We start from the raw sequence: 19652 nt of genomic DNA, 5'->3' as shown, positions 1-19652 counted from the left end.
GTTTTCATTGAATCTAAAATTGTCTTTCTTTGACTCTTATTCAGGTGTAATGGCAGTCAAAGAGGGAGAGGAACCCCAAGTGTGTGGAAACGGCAGACCGTGTGTTCCAGGAAAGGAAGTTTGCGATGAATACTGGCTGGGTCCCAACTTTGGAATTACCAACTTTGACAATATGATATTTGCTATGCTAACTGTTTTTCAGTGTATCACAATGGAAGGCTGGACCGATATTATGTATTATGTAAGTATGAAAGCAGATAAATATTTTATTAATTTTGGTTTACCCATATATAAACACTGATGTGTTTAAGCATTATACTCGGGTACTTTCCTGAGCCCTTTGAAAAAAGTCACAGGCATATTACTTGGGAAGGATTCAAACCATCGACCCTTGGAATTCTAGAGCCGTGTCTTACCATCTAGACCACCGAGATTGCTCGGTAGCTAGAGGCAGTTTGAATCCTATCAGAGAGTTAAGATTAGTCTTATCTCGAGGTAAGGACGAGTTACTCGTCCTAACTTCGGACTAGCCTTTGGTTTTTAACATCTCCTAACTAGTCATAATCCTTTGTGAAGTCGACCCCTGGTCCCTTTGGTTGGTAATATAAGCAATTTGCAACATCTAAGTCTATTTCTTGTTTGTTTTTATATTTACAGTGTAGTGATGCAGAAGGACCGTACTTTGTCTGGATATACTTTATACCTCTTATAATCTTAGGCTCTTTCTTCATGTTGAACCTTATCCTTGGAGTCTTGAGTGGGTAAGTCTGACTCCTTGAGTACTGTAACAGAAAGGAATACATATGTTGGTTAATAACAATGGTACCAGACTATGTTGCCTTAGAGTCTTGATTTGGTGCAGTAGAAGATACAGACTACACATGATTTGAAAGCTTAATAATATTAATAATAATAATGAGTCTTATGTAGCGCACGTATCTACCAAACAAGGTACTCAAGAAACTGACTGAGTATATTCAAACTTTCAGAAGCACATTCAGCAGCCACAGCCAGGAACACCGGGGCGAACCTCTTCTCTTTTCGATAAGAGCACTGGGCTCTTTTACATGCGTTACACAATACAAGGAACCAACAGCTTTATGTCCCATCAGCTTAACTGATTATGAAGTTCATGCTAGAACCATTATTTTCTTGTAACATATTTTTCCTTGGTATGCATTTGTAATTAAGAAAACTGCATCTGATTCGGAATCTGAACAGCTGATTTTGTTTGGCACAACCAAAAGTAAGGACAATGTATGTTTACCTTATTAAGATGCTGAACATTGTGCACGGTTTTTCACTACCTTCTCCTGACAACACAAGTCCAAACTTTCACAGATGTTATTGACCAGTGTGGCTATTAAACAGTTTAACTTTTTCCGTTATACAGAGAGTTTGCAAAAGAGAGAGAACGGGTAGAAAACAGACGAGAATTTCTGAAACTTAGACGGCAGCAGCAGCTGGATAAGGAACTTAATGGTTACCTAGAATGGATATGCAAAGCAGAAGAGGTCATGCTGAACGATAACGCCACCTCGGAGGAAGAAAGAGCAACTATAGAAGGTAAGTGTCAAAGGTCAAACTGCAGATTTGAAAATGTGTGTCGTTATTGTTTCATTCAGTGTTCTCAAACCACATCTTGAGATGCGTTTATATCCAGTTCATTGTTTCTTTTCTCCTTATAGGAGCCACTTCATGATGTTATTTTAGGTCGTTGACATTAAGCATCTATTTTTAATTTTTGGATTTGGTGTTTCCATTTTTATTCATTCATTATCAATAATTATTCATTAGATTTTTAATAACTTTGTTGTTTGTTGTTTACGACCCCGATAGTGTAAAATCGTTAAAATACTCCCTGAGAAATCTGTGTGCCTTCTATACATGTATGTTTAGAACATTATTACCAATATTAACAATTGTAAGTGTTAAAGCCCCTGACCTACAACATCCGAGTATAAAAAAGTCTAATAGTTGAAATCCATCTTTTTTAATATAAATAATGAAGACCATTCTTTGGTCGGAGACTCCTGCTTTAAAAGATCTCTTTGAAGTTGCCAGCCGACTTCAAACATCAAAGCCAAGGCTGTTATTTTATTATAAACTAAGGGGAATTTAAGTACTAATTTCTGAGATCAAGTCTACAGTTAAAGTTTTCTGTTTAAAGCTCTGGGAACCCTATGTAACCAGTTTGTGTCAGGTTTGTGTCTGATTGTTGTTTCATAAAGTCAAAGTCAGAGTCACAAAGGTCAAAGTTCACATCTGAGTCCAATTCTTCAAGTTACAAAACATGATTGTACTAATGCAAAGTCGTGAAAGAACCGCGCCTAAATTTAAAGAGCTGCTTAAGCAGAGAATTCTGCTTAACATGTTCCTGCTTAGCAAAAATAAACAGGATACCAGTCACAAAATGTACATGTGATATGGTAGTTTCACTGGTAACCATTAGCGAATCTTGCTGTGCTTTGCTTCTTTTTGTGCTTAAGAAGTTCTAAGAAATTGGGCATTGGATTAAGGTGATAGCATCATCAACAAGTCTACCCAAACTTTGGTCAACCACAAGTCCACTTCGTTCTTAATTATTTCAAGTCAAACCCCTAAGTCCTCTACACTGTCTACATGTCTGGTATGAGTTGACTATGCATGGGACAATCACAAGCACACTTCATCAGGTGTCAAGTTCTGAAAATGTTGACAAATAACGGACTCAGTTCTCTACAAACGGCTTGTTTTATGGTTTCATTTAACACATCATGGCATGTTCTATTTGATCTCATTAGCATGGTTTCAAAGTTTTTTTTATTGAAATGTTGCAAATTAATTGCCATTAATAGTTGGTCTTTTAAGGTAACATGCAAAATTGATCAGTGAATTACAATTCCATGATATTTTTAGTTCAAGAAGTTTTTGTTATGAACTGTATTCGTACCCTTTTAAGTTTTGTTTTCAATTTCAAAAGTTCAGAACACGATTTATGTTGATTAATTTATCCTTGAGTTGAAATCAAATTTGTTTCAAATCTTTTTTTTAGTCTGATGTTCATTTTAATGTGAAGAAAAAAATTGCTTATTTCTTTTAGACCTAAGGCATGACTATTATTTCTTCATTTTTGTTTGTTTAACTGTCGTCAAAAAGTTCCAATTTACTTTGTTGACACCGATACTTTTACTCAACTGAAACTTTTTGAAAAAAATCATGAAGATAAACAAGAACTTAAAATCATGGATTAGATTCACAAAAGGGATTTGGGAGTAAAGTTGTTAGAAAGTCTATTTTGACTAATAGCTCTGTTTGAAGTGCTGTTACTGCTGATAAATTAATATTTAAATTTAATAGGTTTAACCCTCCTACTGTCTGACCAATAATCCACTGTGGGACATGTATAAACTACATTATGCCACATTGCAATAACAAATTATGTCCTGAATGCATCTACAGTACACAGTCGGGTACACACATTTACAAAACTTTTACCATGCAATTGAATGGTTGCAAATGTCAACTCACAGATTAATGTCACCAATAGTAGGAGGGTTAACTATGCATATGTTGTGTTCCTAATGATTCCCAGTTTCATGTCAGCCTGTTGAAAATTTAAAATGTTGGAATTTAACACAAGACAAAGCTTGTTTCCTTGATGAAGCCATATTAAAAAGCATCATAATAGTCTGGTTCATTTTCAAAAGGGAACTAGACACAAGCAGCAATATGTAGGTCACGAAAGAACTCCTTTTACATTTGTCTGAATCCATCTCTTGATAGAGAAAGTTATTAAACGTTAACTCGCGGTACAGATGTTTTCAGAAACCGATCTGCCACTATGAGTTATTTCAGAGTGATTTGCCTGGCTGCCCCCATGGTGGGATTGGTCGTATCGCACCAGCCATTTGCATCCTATTAACTATTAAGAGGTCCATATGCTGGAACCGGTGAACTGCAGGGTACCACTGCATGAGGCCCAGTTATGATGTCATAATCAGGGACGCGAACGTCACGTCTAGGTTGTTTTCATGCATTAATTAATTCCCTCAAAGCGAAATATGACTGGGGCAGTCGCACTCACAGTCGATCGTGGTCATGAAAGCAATATTTCATATAATTATTGCAAAAAAACTAGCATGCAGAACATTAAATTACAACATTTTTTTTTTCTAGAATATTTAAAAGCAAAACTGGCTGATAGTTTTTCTCTTTTTGTTCATTTTGGAGACAAGAAACGTTCAGTTTAAAATGAGGAGCATTGGATGTATGTTCCATCAACTAAAATGATTAGTTGATACTCTAATGGTCATAGATTGCCTCTCAAGAATAACGGGCATTATGTATTATCTATTTCTGTGTACCCATACATGACAAATAATCCCCACGATTCTTCTTGTTAAAGGGGCCATTCAGTATCAATGATTTGGATTTGAGAATCAATTTCTTTGCTCGTTGCTGTTTTTTTGTTAACCTGTGCCAGACTTTTTCGTTTGCTTCTCTTCTTTTTTTTTTACAATTATGACATCCCCGTCTAGATTAAATCTGTAAAACTAAAAGCTGCCTTGCCCATAATTATGATGAGTGAAATCGGCAAAAAATAAGAGCTAGCATTTTTTAACAAGTCAAAACACGAATCAAGACTAAATTAACATGAACTTAAACTACTGGACTGATTAGATGTAAAACCTGCATAAATTAACATTAATTACAGCATATAATGAATATTCAGTGCAATGATGACCTTTACCCCTGTAGATATTCCCTGAGTGATAGTCTAGACTTAATTACAAAGTCCAACGTCCAAGAGAGCCAAAATGACAGACTTCAAATTTGGCATGTTCTTATGAACCGCGAAATGTATCTTTTGTGTTTGTGTTGATGTGCAGCACTACCTGTACCAAGATATTTGCCTGCAATATTTGTGTGTGTCAGAGGTTTATCTTAACGAAGGTATAAATTGGGAAGTTGCTGGCCTGATCCCTAATTTGAAGTGAAGTCAAAATTGACGAGATAGAATTTGTCCTTGGAGAAAAAAATTCTCTGATCAAACGTTCCTTTTTGAAAAGATGAAACTGTTTTAAGATCGTTGAAAACATTCACATTTCACTTTACTTTTTGTATGTACATGTACGTGTGCTGTGAATGTTGGAGTTCAAAATTTTCATCAGAAACAAAAATGTCACAGTAAAATCGTGTCACATTCGTGTCCAGTGAGCAAGGCAGTTTGTGATGCTAGGTATTAGCATTATATACTGTGCACATGCTCAGAAGACTGGACACGTACTTGGTGTGATTGGTGTTAGTATTCCCTTGCACCCACCCCTTCATTGGTTAGATTAATCTCTGATTTGTTTTCATTCAATATATCATAACTGGAATGAGCTTCATTTTGCACTGCATGTGATTGTACACCGCTTGTTTCTTTTTTTTTTCTTTTCCGTTTTCTGTATTGACTCTTTCCTAGCTCGTCGGCGTGCCGCTGCTATGCATCAAAGAGAACTGAGTCTGGGGAATGGGAGAGCCATCGATACAATTGAGGATAGTTTTGATCTTGAAGATATAGGTATGGATGAGATGGTCAAATCAAAAGGGTGTCTTCATGTCTACTAATCATTCTCATCTAACCAAAAAAGTCTTTTCTTCTGTCTCTCTGCAAACATCCCACATCCGCTCGTCGTCAAATTCTTCTTGTGTTTCTGTGTTGCTAGGTGGACGTCTTGTTTGAAAAACTCGACCTGCAATCTTTGGTCTGGTGTCGTGCTTACTATATTATCGTTCATGCACTTTGTGTCAGTGTCACTGTAAAGAAGAGGTTGTAACTAGACAAGCTTTTGGTCGCAAGGTTCTGTCTGGTCTGGCATGTATGTAAAAAATGAAATATTAGTCTCTTTTTGGACTGTGAATTAAAGTAATACCCACCCATCCCAAGAACCTGCTTGTCGCTGTCTTTGCAAACCTGGGATCTGGGGGTCAAATTTATCCCAAATAAGCCCTAACCTTGGTATTCTGTTGGTTATTATATGTCCCTTTATTCTATTTTATCCCTTATTTTTTTCGAGGTGGAAGGGGCATAAAAAAAAGTATCCAAAAATAAATCCTGAGTAAAATATTCACCCCATAAGTTCTAATTGAAGTCTGCTGCTTCTAGGGCCCAATTTAATAAGCTGTTAGCAGAGAAATTCTGCTCATTAAATTTCTTAGCTAAGCAAGTAAAGACCGGAGTACCAGTCAAAGCGATTGTATCATAACGGTGTTTGGCTGGTAACCTATCTTTTCTAAGCAACCGTTTACAGGCATTATGAAATTGGGCCCCACTGACCCTTGACCTTTGCCCTCCAATCTGACCTTGAATCAAGTCATTAGTGTTTAACATTTACTGTCAATGTCTTTGTACTAACGATTCCATAATTTCTCTCCACCTCATCTCGCTTTCTTACAGAAAGTCGCAAGCGACCATTTTTTGGTCCACTCTCATCTTGCTTTTTCCACAATCTCATTTCATAAAGCAAATAAATTGTGTGTTTTATGCTCATCTGCAATGGCATTCACAGGCAATGATTGTTTTTCTATAATTAAAAAATTTGAAGATTTAGTTTTAATTGAACCATGGAGGTAGAAAAAGATTTAACTTAGAGGGCACTGCCTCATGAACAATTCAATTTTATGATCCTCAAAATTTCCCGTAATTTATCTTTACCCAATAATTGAACCAAAGTTTTCCCCTATTCGCAGACACTTTGTTCAAATCATTATGTAATTTTATCAGGCACGTTTTTTTCCTAGCCAAATTTCATTTTTTTTGCCCTCGGAAAAAGTTAGAATTCATACTTTGATTGATAAACCTGAAAAGTCTGTTAGAGCCAACACCATGAGTACATGTAAGGTTGGCCCTTGTACGCAATAAAATGTTTCTACTTTTTCCCCCCCCCCGAGTATCATGCCTGTGTTATGCTTTTTCATCATAATCATAGCAAGAACTGTTATTCATCTTCATATAAATTATACAAGTTATTATTTTCTCCAATATCATAAAGGGAGGAAATAGAAGCCCTGGCCAAATTTGCTGTTTATAGTTTAGGGTTGAATATCACTCCTGTATATATCATGTACATGTACAGTAGGTAATTTGTGTAGCTTGAACACATAGCACACAGTCATACATACATGTCATGGTATGCAAGCTGGCCTGGGTATGGTTACCGTGGTAACATGTATCGCCATGGTAACTCTAAATTGGAATTATCTTCTCAATCTGTTATTATGATTGCGAAGCAACTGATCGACTTTGAGCAATCTTTCCTTCTCGGGGAAAAAAAAACAAAAACATCTTTGTCAGTGTCAGTATTTTTTTTTTTTTTGCGAGTCAGTAAGTCGTCTTACAGATCGGGGGAAAAAACCTGAATGCGATAATTCGCCCCCCTCATAACTTGACCTATTTCAATTTAAAGTACATCCAAAAGAAACAAGCTGTGCATTGTACAGTAGCTACTTTACAGTAGCGTTTTCGCTAGATTACATATTGTACTTCATAGCTCCTAAGCATGTGATGTGAATCTATATTGAAGTTGAATTAGGGAGAGTATTGAATGTCGAGGAAGTCTTTAGTGCATGCAATATGCGTGTCATACTAGAAGCAGGTGTAAAGTGTAGTCGAGGTAAATTAACGAAAAATATCACCTTGGTGTTAAATAATTGGACGGATAAATATTGCTAGGTGTGAGGTTGCTTATAATGCATTATCAAACCTTTTTAAAAATTCGTTTTTTTCACTTTGATAATGTGCTTGGTGAAAACTCATTTTCGATACCAACGATTTATAATGTTTGGTTTCTATTTCATGAACAAGGTAGGCAACTTTGGAAATCCTGCTTGGTTTACAGATGGTTTGCTTGTTAATGTGGTGGCCGCTTACTGGTGACAAATGGCATATCGCTAACAAAATCTACAATTGATATTTGTGAATGATGTGAAATAACCTTGTCGCACAATAGTTTGAACTAGATTGGTAATGAATCTATTCATTTTGGATTTAAAATACTACTTTATTTTTATTGAAATTCAGAAACATTTCTGTCATCGTGGGGAACTACTTTACTGTCCTTAATTGAAAAGAGAACGGTTAAATATTTTGTAAAACCTCCCTCAAAACAGAGATTCGTGACAATTTTACTCTTCTAATTTTTGAATTTGTACTCTCAATGTGGAGCAAGTCAGTGTGAACACCTAATTGGCCAAAATTTGATTTCTTGAATCTGTAAAATCTTAAGGGGAAAATTGACTTTGTAGCCAGCAGCCAAGTTGTTTGATCCTCCAACTTAAACATTACTTCATAGTTCATCCTGATGTTTATAGTGACTAACATACATTGGGTTAATTAACCACTTTTTGCTGTCATTTCTGCTAAAAAAACATCTGAAATAACATTATAACAAATCACGCCCTTTGACACCAGTTAATCAAGTGAGAGTCTTATAGTGTGTGATCCCTCCTGCTAATGCCTCTTTTCCTCAGTCCCTTCCATGACCCTATCCCCCAACTAGGCCTGGGCGAATTATTTGAATATCCGGTTAATGGCGAATAGGTTTTCCTATCCGTAACCGCGAATGCCTTTTTTTTCTTAACCGGATATCCGCATAGGGCGCGAATACCTATTTACAAACCGGATAATTATGTAATTACAACCGAGTAACCGGATATTCTTTAATATCCGAATATCCGCGGACGTCGGGCGACAACTGATATGAATGTTTTGTCTGAATTCTTATGAGACTTCTATTAAAAGACAGCATAAAACAGCATAAATTATGTATTTAACTATGCTCACCTCCGTGAAGAGTTAAAACAATGACATTTCACACGTAATTTGTTCAAAGATTACAAAAGTTTTCCTTCACGTAGAGTCAATCACAATCAAAACAAAAAGCAAATCGCCATCTTTAAATTAGATCCGGTCATTTTTATGAATGAACCGAGTGACACTGTCTAAAACTAATATCAATCCGCCCATAAGATCTCATTCACAAACTCTAGCGGCAAAAAAAAAAAAAAAAAAAGATTTTTTTTTTTTAAATAGCGCCCTCTTGCGGCGAAAAAGCTATTCGAATATCCGGTTAATTTCGGATAGTTGGCCAGCGGTATCCGAATAACAAAATTTCACTATTCGCCCAGCACTACACTCAACACCCATTCTTTCAATCTCCTGACCATATCCCCCACCAATCCTTTTAATCCCCAGACTCTATCCCCCACCCATTCCTTCAGTCCCCTAGTCCTAACTCCCACACCACCCATTATCCGTCCCGTCAATGCCTGGACCATTTCCACTAAAAACCCCACCAAACCCACTAGGCAGACCCTATCCCCCATACCACTCACCATCCATCCCTTCATTCAACTGAACATCCCCCAACAATCCCCAGATTCTATCCCCCGCCCATTCCTTCAGTCCCCTAATCCTAACCCCCCACACCACTCATTATCCGTCCCGTCAATGCCTGGACCCTTTCCCCTCAAAACCCCACCACACCCACCAGGCAGACAGACCCTTCCCCCCATCCCACTTACCAGCATCCCTTTAATTCCTCACCCTATCCCCACAAAAGGGAACGTAAAATCTACATCTCCTTAAACTTCCCTCGCTAATACCTCATCCTTAATAAACCCCTCCTTATCTCATCCATTATTCACAAAAGCATCCTGAGTTATGCAATAATTACACTAAAAAATAAACAAACTGTCCATAACTGTTCTTCAAGTTGACCCAAATAAACTAATTTTCCAAGAGGAGAGTCGTAATTCCAAACAAAATTCTCGCCTAATTGTCATTTTGAATTCTTAACATCAGCCTTTGTGTTCAGCAAGCCAGAACCTTACTCCATAGTCGTCGTTGATAATTGCACGTACCCAAGTCGCCATTAACAGATAAAAAACAAGCCTGCGTTAAAAAAATAACAACCAAGCATTAAAGTAACTAGCCTATGGCTGAACCCTGGTCTCACAAAGAAACCTTCAACTATAACGGCTATAAATTTTAAATGAATGTTGCTGAAACATTTAAGTTGCTGAGTCTAGTTCATTGCACTAAATTGAAACAAACATATATGGATTATACAACAGATAACTTATACCTTAAAGATAATCATTATCGGTAATTGTCAAAGACCAATCTTCTCACTTGGTGTATCTCAACAAATGCATAAAATAACCAACTTATGAAAATTTGAGTTCAATCGGTTGTCGAAGTTGCGAGATAATAATGAAAGAAAAAAAACACCCTTGTCACACGCAGTTGTGTGCTTTCAGATGCTTGATTTCAAGACCTCAAATTCTAAATCTGAGTCTCGAAATCAAATTCGTGGAAAATTACTTCTTTGTTGAAAACTACGCCATTTCAGAGACCATGTTATACTATAAACCGCCCCCAATACTCGCTACCAAGAAAGGTTTTATGCTAATAATTATGTTGACTAATAGTGTCCACTGCCTTGCTTTAAGTTGCTGAGTCTAGTTCATTGCACTAAATTGAAACAAGCACATGGATTTTACAACAGATAATTTATCTCTAAAGGGTTTGGGTACTTTTTGTACAAAAAACACACAAAAAGACACAGAACACAAACATCCACAGACTTACTTAGAGAAATACTCTGCTAGAATCGAAACATCAGGTCATTAACCAGTTTTTGTGAAACTAATTCAACTAATTTTTTAGCAAGTGTCGACGATTAGGGAAATTTGTTTATTCCCCTGTAACCCTTCTTGGTGTAAGTGTTGTCATACAAACACATGAGCTGTGTAGTGTTTTAACTGTTTACTAATCAAACCAGTTATTCCAGTAAGTAGTTGTCAACACATCATACATTTCTACCTAGATTATATTTAGTAATATAGTTTTTTTTTCTTTTTTTTCTCTCCCGATTTGACCTACTAATCTTAAACAAACCGGTCACGCTTGTGTGCTTAACCTTTTTAAACCACAAATAACATTTTCCCATGCTTACCACGATTTCCACCAATCTAACCCCTTCATCAACCACCGCATTAATGTAACCCATAGATAAAGCCAAACTAACCGATTCCCACAAATCTAACAAACCAGAGAAATCCAAGCAGAAACGGAAGCAGTGTTTGTGGCTACGGCAACGAGAGAAGAGATTACGATTCACCGTACGTCACATGGTCAAAACGCAGGCGTTTTATTGGCTAGTCATCATTCTGGTGTTTCTGAACACGGTCTGCGTCGCCATTGAGCACTACGAGCAACCAACTTGGCTGGATGATTTTCTTAGTAAGTTTATAACTGCTTACAGTTAATGCTAAATAGAATTATCCACTGTTACTTAACCTCATATGTTTTCATGATCAAGTACCGAACTCTCACTGGTCTATTCACCATCATGTGATGCTATAAAACAAGTGTAAATGCCAGACTTCATGCAAAGGTTAAATACGCATGCATAGTATACTTTTGCATGTGTACAACAGTTACACTGGTTAAATGCGCAGAATAAGTACACTATCGCATGTGCAGTGGTTTACAATGCCTGCGCTTTACAAAAGCACTCGTAGAACTGTCACATAGGTGTATTGCACTTGCGCAAACATGGCCCTTGCTTAAAAGGTGACAACATGCATAAATGTCAATATATGTTTTCCTAAGCTCAATAATGCCAAACTAATAATAACAATAAAAAAGACTTGTAATGCGCAGATATCCACCCTGCTGGGTGTTTCAAGGCGCAGTAAACCAAAAACAAATGAAACAAAAACAGACACAGCTAAATTAGTCCCTGAAAACTAGTGACATACATAAATCTAGTTTTAAGAAGAGATTTGGTTAGAGCAGTATGAGGTATAGTAAGACAAATAGAACATGATTTAATTAAGTGTTGAAAGTTGACAAACTACAATGTAGTTCCCTTGGCTCCACCTCGGGAAACAAGTTCATCAACAAATGTAAATTTTGTTGGTAATCCTGTTTTTTATCGAGGAAGAAATTTCATGCTAAGCCAATTTTCGTGCTTAGCAGCTCCATGAAATTGAGCCCAGAACTTAACCTTGCTTGACAGACACCAAGCATCTGGTTCATTGACTTGTGTAATGAGAAACATTCACTATTTGAACATGTGCCAGTCTAATTGGAGAGAAAACATCTTATATGGGTTTCTCAAGAATTTTGTTGGGGAAAGAAAGAAGTGCTACATTGAGTTAAAGACAATGGACACTATTGGTAACTGTCAAACACTAGTCTTCTCATTTAGTGTATCTCAACATATGCATAAAATAACAAACTTGTGAAAGTTTGAGCTCAATTGGTCGTCAGAGTTGCGAGATAACTATGAAAGAAAAAATAACCTTGTCATATGAAGTTGTGTGCTTTCAGATGTTTGATTTCGAGACCTCAAATTCTAAACTTGAGGTCTCAAAATCAAGTTCGTGGAAAATTACTTCTTTCTTGAAAACGATGTCACTTCAGAGGGAGCCGTTTCTCACAATGTTTTATACTATCAACCTCTCCCTATTACTCGTTACCAAGTGAGGTTTTTATGGTGATAATTATTTTGAGTAATTACTAATAGTGTCCACTGCCTTTAACTGAAGATCTATTCTGTATATTTCTGAAAGAAAAACAGATCAACGGTAGTATAGACCCTTTGCAATACGTGCAGCGTACTCACATGTGCCTATCCTGGGTGTCAATTTGGGTGTCAAAATCGTATGCAAACATGCACAAAAGAGAGTTGACCCAAAATTACACGCAATGTTCAGAGGCGAGTTCTGTGTAATAAATCAATAGCTCCCCCTTGCATAACGCTTAAACGCTACAGGTACGCTGAGGTCACGCTCACGTTTTTACGCACAGAGAACAGCTATTGTCCAATGATCTGCCTCCTTTTTAAGAGTGTGACGTCATATGCAATGGGTCTATGAGATTGATGTTCTGTCCTGTGTAATCTGCAACTTAAGCAATTTTTTTTTTTTTTTTTTCACAGCACGTGCGGAGTATGTTTTCTTGGGTATCTTCATCACTGAGATGGCGATAAAGATTTACGGTCTTGGCCCTCAAACCTACTTCAAGTCTGCCTTCAATAAGTTTGACTGCTTGGTGAGTTATCAAGTGACATCAATCACATTAGCATGCCACCGGGTTTCGAATCCTACCAAGCTAATTGCTGATTTCACTATTTCAATTTGTCTTCTGATTACTGAAAAACAATTTCTTGATTTGTGCAATTTATAATCACAAACTTAACCAATGTTCGAATCCTACCAAGCTAACTACAATTCACAATGACTAGAATAAGTACTGTCGTCTACAAGTAGTAACTGAATCACAATTTCTTGATTTGTGCAATTCATAATCATAGACGTAAAACCAATGTACAATGTATGTATGAGAGAGATTGGCTCTTGCCAGCTTGGCGTTTTAATCCCCTTGTGGGGGTTTGCCGAGTTCCCTTGACAAGAAGATCATCTAAACAAACAAACAAGCAGTCAGCCAATTAACCTTGTAATACATTATCAAGATTTTAGCATCCTCCTAAATACGCTCATCAGAGCAAACTCAACGAAACATTGAGTTGTACACCACCGTTTCTTTTCAGAACAAACACCTCTCAAAAGAGATTTTCACATGGTGCTATCGCAGATCTCACCTAATCTTCAACTCCGTCCTCCCATCGTCTACTCTCTAACCACTTACATCTTACAATACCCATCTTACCTTACAGGTTATTCTTGCCAGCTTGTTTGAAGTCGTCTACACCAATTTCCAAGGTGGATCTTTTGGTCTCAGTGTCCTCCGAGCTTTACGTCTTCTAAGAATATTCAAAGTAACAAGGTCAGTAACTTTGAGTTGTCTTTTTATTTTAACAACAAAGAGTGGAGTCTCAGAATTCGCACTTGAATAATCTGATGTTTCATAACTATGTGTATTATATTTTTGGGGGATTTGAAGGTATTCTGGCCTTGTCCCTGGGTTAGTTTTCATCTTATTGGCAGGGTAATAGTAATCAGTTCTGCACTGACCTTTAAATGGAAGTTACATCATTGTTATCCGGGGAAGGAGAATTGGTTTCTGTCTTTGTTTTTGATGCCACACACCATTCCACCGTCCAACCAATCTGTTGATTTGTTACGTAACTTATATGAGATTGGTTCATTCCTCAAAAAAAAAGGATCAAACTTACTCGATGAGGAAGCATAGCAATTGTGGACAATAAAAACTATTGGAGGTACATGTGTATATCAATTGTGGTAAACTATTGTGGAGAAAGTATTTTATTGAATTGTGTATATCTTTTGGTGTTTGTGACAATACTATTTATTATTTGTGTAATTATAACAATTTTCTACTGAAGTGTTTCCTGGAGATCATGACTCCGCATCTACAATTGACAACATCATTCAACAGTCCCTGATAGTGCTACTTATCATGTGCTTTTAATTGAAATGTTTATTTTGAAAATGTACTAACTTAAAATTTGTGTTTATTTTTCAGTAACTCATCATCTCGGCGCCCAGGCGCTCATTTGGAAACAAAATGTTTGGCAAAAACAGCAACTCATAATTCATTGCATAAGCAGGATATTTTTTCCTCAAACTAACACAAAATCTGTTTGTTTTTTTATCGCTTACATGTCCCCCCAGGGTGGCGTTTGTTTGGAGAATAGTTTTCATATAAACAAAGTAGAAGCTATGTGTGCTGATGTCATTTAGGAGCTAGTTCTACCATCCCCCTCCTCACCATCACATTATTATAATCAAATAAATTGCTTAAAAGAAGGCTCCTTTTTCTAGGTTAATTTGAACCTTTTTTTCACACAAAATCCAGACTGATCAATTCATCATACAGTCAGACAATGAACCAAATTCATTGTTTAGAAAAAATCTTGAAATTTATCTGTTTTGCAAACTGCTGTTTCAGACATGTCAGTCTTGCTAAGTGGTATAACTAAATACTATTATGTGTAATATGTGTTAGGTTCTCAAGCTCGTGATCAAAAGCCAATTTGCAAAAAAAAAATAGATTATTTTACCAATACTTTGGTTCAAGGTGCAACTGATGACTTATCATCATAGAGTTATATATGAGAAGTAGAGGGCACACTGGCCTATATACGTGACCCGGCATGCACGCAGGCGGCCATTTTCTAAGTTGACAAAACAGGCATCGCACAGCGTGCGTTTGTGTGGCCATTTTGTAAGTTGACAAAACAGCATCGCGTAGCGTTCAATAAACACAAACTCCAACGTGTACTTCATATTCAACGCGCGTACAGAATGGCGAGTCTCCGTGTGGTCCCGTCGCGTTTGTGCAAGAAGTTCACCAGTGCGCCCTCTACAAGTGTAGTTCACATATATAACTCTATGTGACTTATACATTGTACATGTACATCTCACTTTGCAAGACTTCTTATGGACTTGATGTTTTGATACACATGTAAGTCCAAACCTTGTACATACATACATACATGTACCAAGCAGTATTGTATGCTAAAAACAAAAAGTACCCTTATTCAAATCGTGCACCCAATATCAATGCTAAACCAAACCCTTTGGCAAAGTTAAGTTTCATTTATGTTAAAAGCATGGAACAAACTTTCACCAACCCTGCATCCCTTCCCTGGGTAATTAGTCCCATCGCTAGCTTGTAGTTTGGGATAGAGGTTGCTCCATAACTCCCTCTTGGTTTATTCTTTTATCTCTTTCCTGCTGCCTCCTTCTCAGATACTGGTCTCCATTGCGTTACCTCATCATGTCGTTGATGCATAGTATACGCTCCATTGTCAGTCTTGTCTTTTTGCTCTTCTTGTTTATCGTCATCTTTGCCTTACTCGGCATGCAGCTCTTCGGGGGTTCGTAAGTACGCCAGAATGGCAGACACCCATAGAAAAACGCGAAGGCTAGCCACATAATGTAGGTCCGTTTCAAATCCATGGCTTTGGCTTTGGATTCGGCTTCAGGCTTCGTTGTTTCTTCAGAATCCCTAGGGTGGATTTCACAAAGAGTTAAGACTAGTCTTGTCTCGAGTTAGGACGAGCTAATCTCCTAACTTAGGACTAGCCATACGTTTTTAATTGATCTCCTTTGACTATTCCTAAGTTAGGACTAGTCCTAATTCTTTGCGAAATAGACCCCAGAGCGCGTACGCAAAGCATGCCCAATTGTCAAAACCACCACTACAACCCCGTCCACATCTCGTGGGGTCCCCCTGCCCCTTTCAATGTTGGTTCTGATTGCAAGGTCTTCTGCATTCCAGTCAACATTGAGGGTGGGGGGGAGGGGGGGACGGGGGAGAGAATGATTATTGTCTGGGGGGAAGTGTACAGGGAATAGTTTTATGTAATGTTAGGAATGGGTGGCCCAAGCATTTTAGCCGGGATTGTAGCCCAAGTCGAATCTGGAGCCGAAGCCGTAGTTTCGAAAAGGGTCGTAGGTTATCCCAATGTGACATGTTCATAGTCTAGGACTGTAGGTGATTGGTTGACGATAAGATGGAGGTTTGTTGAAGCTCAGTTGAAAATAGGCATTGATCTTTGGAGGTTAGGTAAGCCTCCTGGTAATCAGTTTAGGATTGTCAGATTTTCTCATATTTTCATGTCATTTTCACCTCACATTTTGTTTCCCAAGCTCTGAAGATTCCACAACTTTGCCAAATTCTTGTGTGTTTTTTATTTATTTTCAGTGGCTGAGTGGCTGACCAGCATTGCAACATGTTTCTAGAAAAAGGGAAGGTACAACAGTCTTTAGTTAACAATAAGTAAAACAAAAAACAACCCAAACAAAAATTGAAATGTTTGGAAGTAGTAGAAACAATTGGGGGGAAATGGATTTAAATTGTTCTAATCTCCAAAATTCTAATAAAAAAGTAATGAAAACCTTGTTGACAGGAATGTTGTACCTTCCCTTGAAGTCTAATTCACTCTAAATATCTCTTCTTTATTTTTCTCTATTCAGAAAGCTGCCCATTTTCATCTCAACACAATCTTTTTTTATCCTTCTAAAATTCTCAAGACGTCACAAGACTCACAATTATTTCTCTTAACGTTTTGTATCTTTTTCCCAATACTATCCTCTGTCACACTGTGACACACATTTGCAGCTTGCATGTTCACATAAAGATAAACCTCCCATCTCGATTCACAGACTTCTTCTTCCGTCCTCCAAGGACATGTTTAATTTTCTTGAAGATGCAGAGTGTGACCATCATCACCTGAGGTGCCTCGTCTGCTGAGTGTCAGCTTCCTCATGGTCAGACAGTGTCAACCACAACAGCATCAATTACGATACCATGGCAACAGAAACCATGGTGCACAAAGCACTAATGTTAATTGTATTTTTTTGTTTTTTTCTCTCCCATTTCTCACCCTTTGTACTCTCAACTCACCGATTCCACACTCCTTTCTTTTCTCTCGTCCTCAAATCGTTATCTTGAACCTCCTCGATTGTCCTGTGTACATCATTCATTCCTCCTTGCCTACTCTTCCTTCATTTCTCCACCGATCCAAACCCATTTCCACCTTGTTACCTATTCTCTTCTCCCCCAAACCTTCCACTCTCTACACCTTTCTTAAAATCTTCCGCTGATATTTAATCTTCTTTACTTTCTTGAATTCCTACCCTCTACATCCTTTCTTAAAATTCCTCCCATCTCATGTCCTTATCGTCTTCAATCTCGTCTTATTGATGTGTTCTCTTAAAACTTCTTTCATTCCATTTCTTCAAACCCAATCTCATCTCATCTAATTGATGTTTTTCTCAACTCTTCCACCAATCCTCTTCCTACCTCATTCTCTCTTTCTGTGTCAATTTCTTGCCCCTCTTGCCCCACCTCGTCATCGCCCCCTCGTCAACCCGATTTCGTCCCTCCAGATATTGGTCCTCGTTAAGAAATCTGGTGGTATCCCTCCTGAGTAGTATGCGCTCCATTGTCAGTTTGCTGTTCCTCCTCTTCCTCTTCATTCTCATCTTTGCTCTTCTTGGAATGCAGCTGTTTGGTGGAAGGTAAATTTGCCGCCGATTTTCTGCACTCAATTCTTGACATCACCAAGCATTGATGTATTATTTGTATCACTAGTGTTTTAAGTTGCAGTGCATTGCCAAACAAAACAACCAACTTTGAAATTCTATATTATTATCTCATCTCATTGCCGATACTGATTTCAAAATTTCACATTTTACTCGAGTATGGCATGTTGTTTCATTCACGATACGCACGATGCAAAGAATCTTTACATTTGTACACTTTGCTTAAAAAAAATACTATCCTAATATATTTCCACTTTTTGCAAATTCATCAAATCTTTACTCGTCTGTAGAAAGTTGAAAAACTTTAAGTTAATATTCATTATATTTTTTTTATTGAAATAGGCTTAGAGAAGTATATTTAATATTTACTAATTATGTAGATATTTTATTTGTGGTTAAAATGACTCACAAGAATTAGGCTTATACAAATAATAACCTAAGCAAATTAAACGTAAATTTTACTCATGATAGCATATTTACATGGACATACTAAGAAATGGTATGAATAAGAAAAATTTGTACAACAAATAATGTTTCCTCAGATCATGTAGTTTCAGCAAAAAATACTCGCCATTTGAAAATTTAATTTAGAATCTGTGATCCCTGATGACATGTATAATACTTGTACTTAGCAGTTTTAATCTGTCTTAAATTGATTTAATTCAACACAAAATTCAAAACTCTAATTCACATTAACATAAACAAATTCATTTATCTGAAAACAGCATTGCTTAGTTGCACTCAATAACCAATTTAATTATCATTTTAAAATTAAAATTTATTACAGAAGAATTACTTGTTCATGGTTCAACAAAATCCAAAACCACTCTACCTCTGAACAAAGATGCTCTTGAAAAAAAAAATAATAAAACCATGCAATTAGTTATTCATTCCACTTTTACAATGCACTCAAAGTCAAAGAAAATAATTCTCTTGTTTTCATTTTAAAAAGAAAACCACTTCAATGGAGCAGAAACTGACATCAGAAAAGAATTTATGCGCTCCATTGTTAGATAGAACTCGTAATCCGGCACGGCGGAAATGGCTGGCTTATGTATTGAACACACCGTAATGGGATTTTCCATACGATCGTCCATCTTATACAACCAAGTTGTTATTGCGCTCAGAATACTTGTACCCATTCTAAGCTTGAACCACAATCAAAATTAAAAAGCACTAATAAATCCTGGCTTGCACATCACAAGGACTGCGTCGCCAGACCACATTTCCTGTACATGTCTTTTACAATTGCCTTTTTATGTTATTTCCATCAACAAAATTGAAATGATCCTATGAGAAGTGGTTGGAAGCCAATAAAACTCTCCAAACAAATTGTGATTTTGTGGTAACACTTATATTTATATTTATTTTATTTCTCAGGAATAAAAAGACAAAGTACAATAGTCGTATTAATTAGGTTAACAACATTGAAAAATACAGCAAAGAGCATTTTAAATACACTAGGTTAAAAAACATAAAAAACACAGCAAAGAGCAATTTAAATACAGTAAAGAAAAAGAAACAGCTGGAGCCCGAAGGATTGCCTAAAAAAAACCAGTTCCTTTGCGACTCCACCTCCTCCTCAGACGGACACAAAGAGAAATCATTTTTTCATGATCATCTTCTATTGTAAGACT

The 19652-nt window shown here is 37.0% G+C and overlaps 1 protein-coding gene across 21 annotated transcripts in view; it reads left to right on the top strand.

The window, feature by feature from the left end:
* Positions 1-19652, top strand: part of LOC139947974 (voltage-dependent calcium channel type A subunit alpha-1-like) — a 201713-nt gene that overhangs the window by 103735 nt on the left and 78326 nt on the right. For 19 of the 21 annotated variants that reach the window (XM_071945898.1, XM_071945888.1, XM_071945886.1 and 16 more), the window contains 8 exons: positions 45-241; positions 658-761; positions 1394-1566; positions 5450-5548; positions 11042-11272; positions 12978-13090; positions 13716-13825; positions 17860-17991. In XM_071945898.1, the coding sequence (XP_071801999.1) occupies positions 45-241; positions 658-761; positions 1394-1566; positions 5450-5548; positions 11042-11272; positions 12978-13090; positions 13716-13825; positions 17860-17991 (1159 nt within the window). The remainder of the gene's footprint in view (positions 1-44; positions 242-657; positions 762-1393; positions 1567-5449; positions 5549-11041; positions 11273-12977; positions 13091-13715; positions 13826-17859; positions 17992-19652) is intronic. The other 2 variants (XM_071945893.1, XM_071945897.1) reach the window with 2 other exon arrangements.

This window comes from Asterias amurensis, chromosome 15, assembly GCF_032118995.1.
Source record: "Asterias amurensis chromosome 15, ASM3211899v1".
Taxonomy (NCBI): domain Eukaryota; kingdom Metazoa; phylum Echinodermata; class Asteroidea; order Forcipulatida; family Asteriidae; genus Asterias; species Asterias amurensis.
This window is presented reverse-complemented; position numbering and strand designations above follow the sequence as displayed.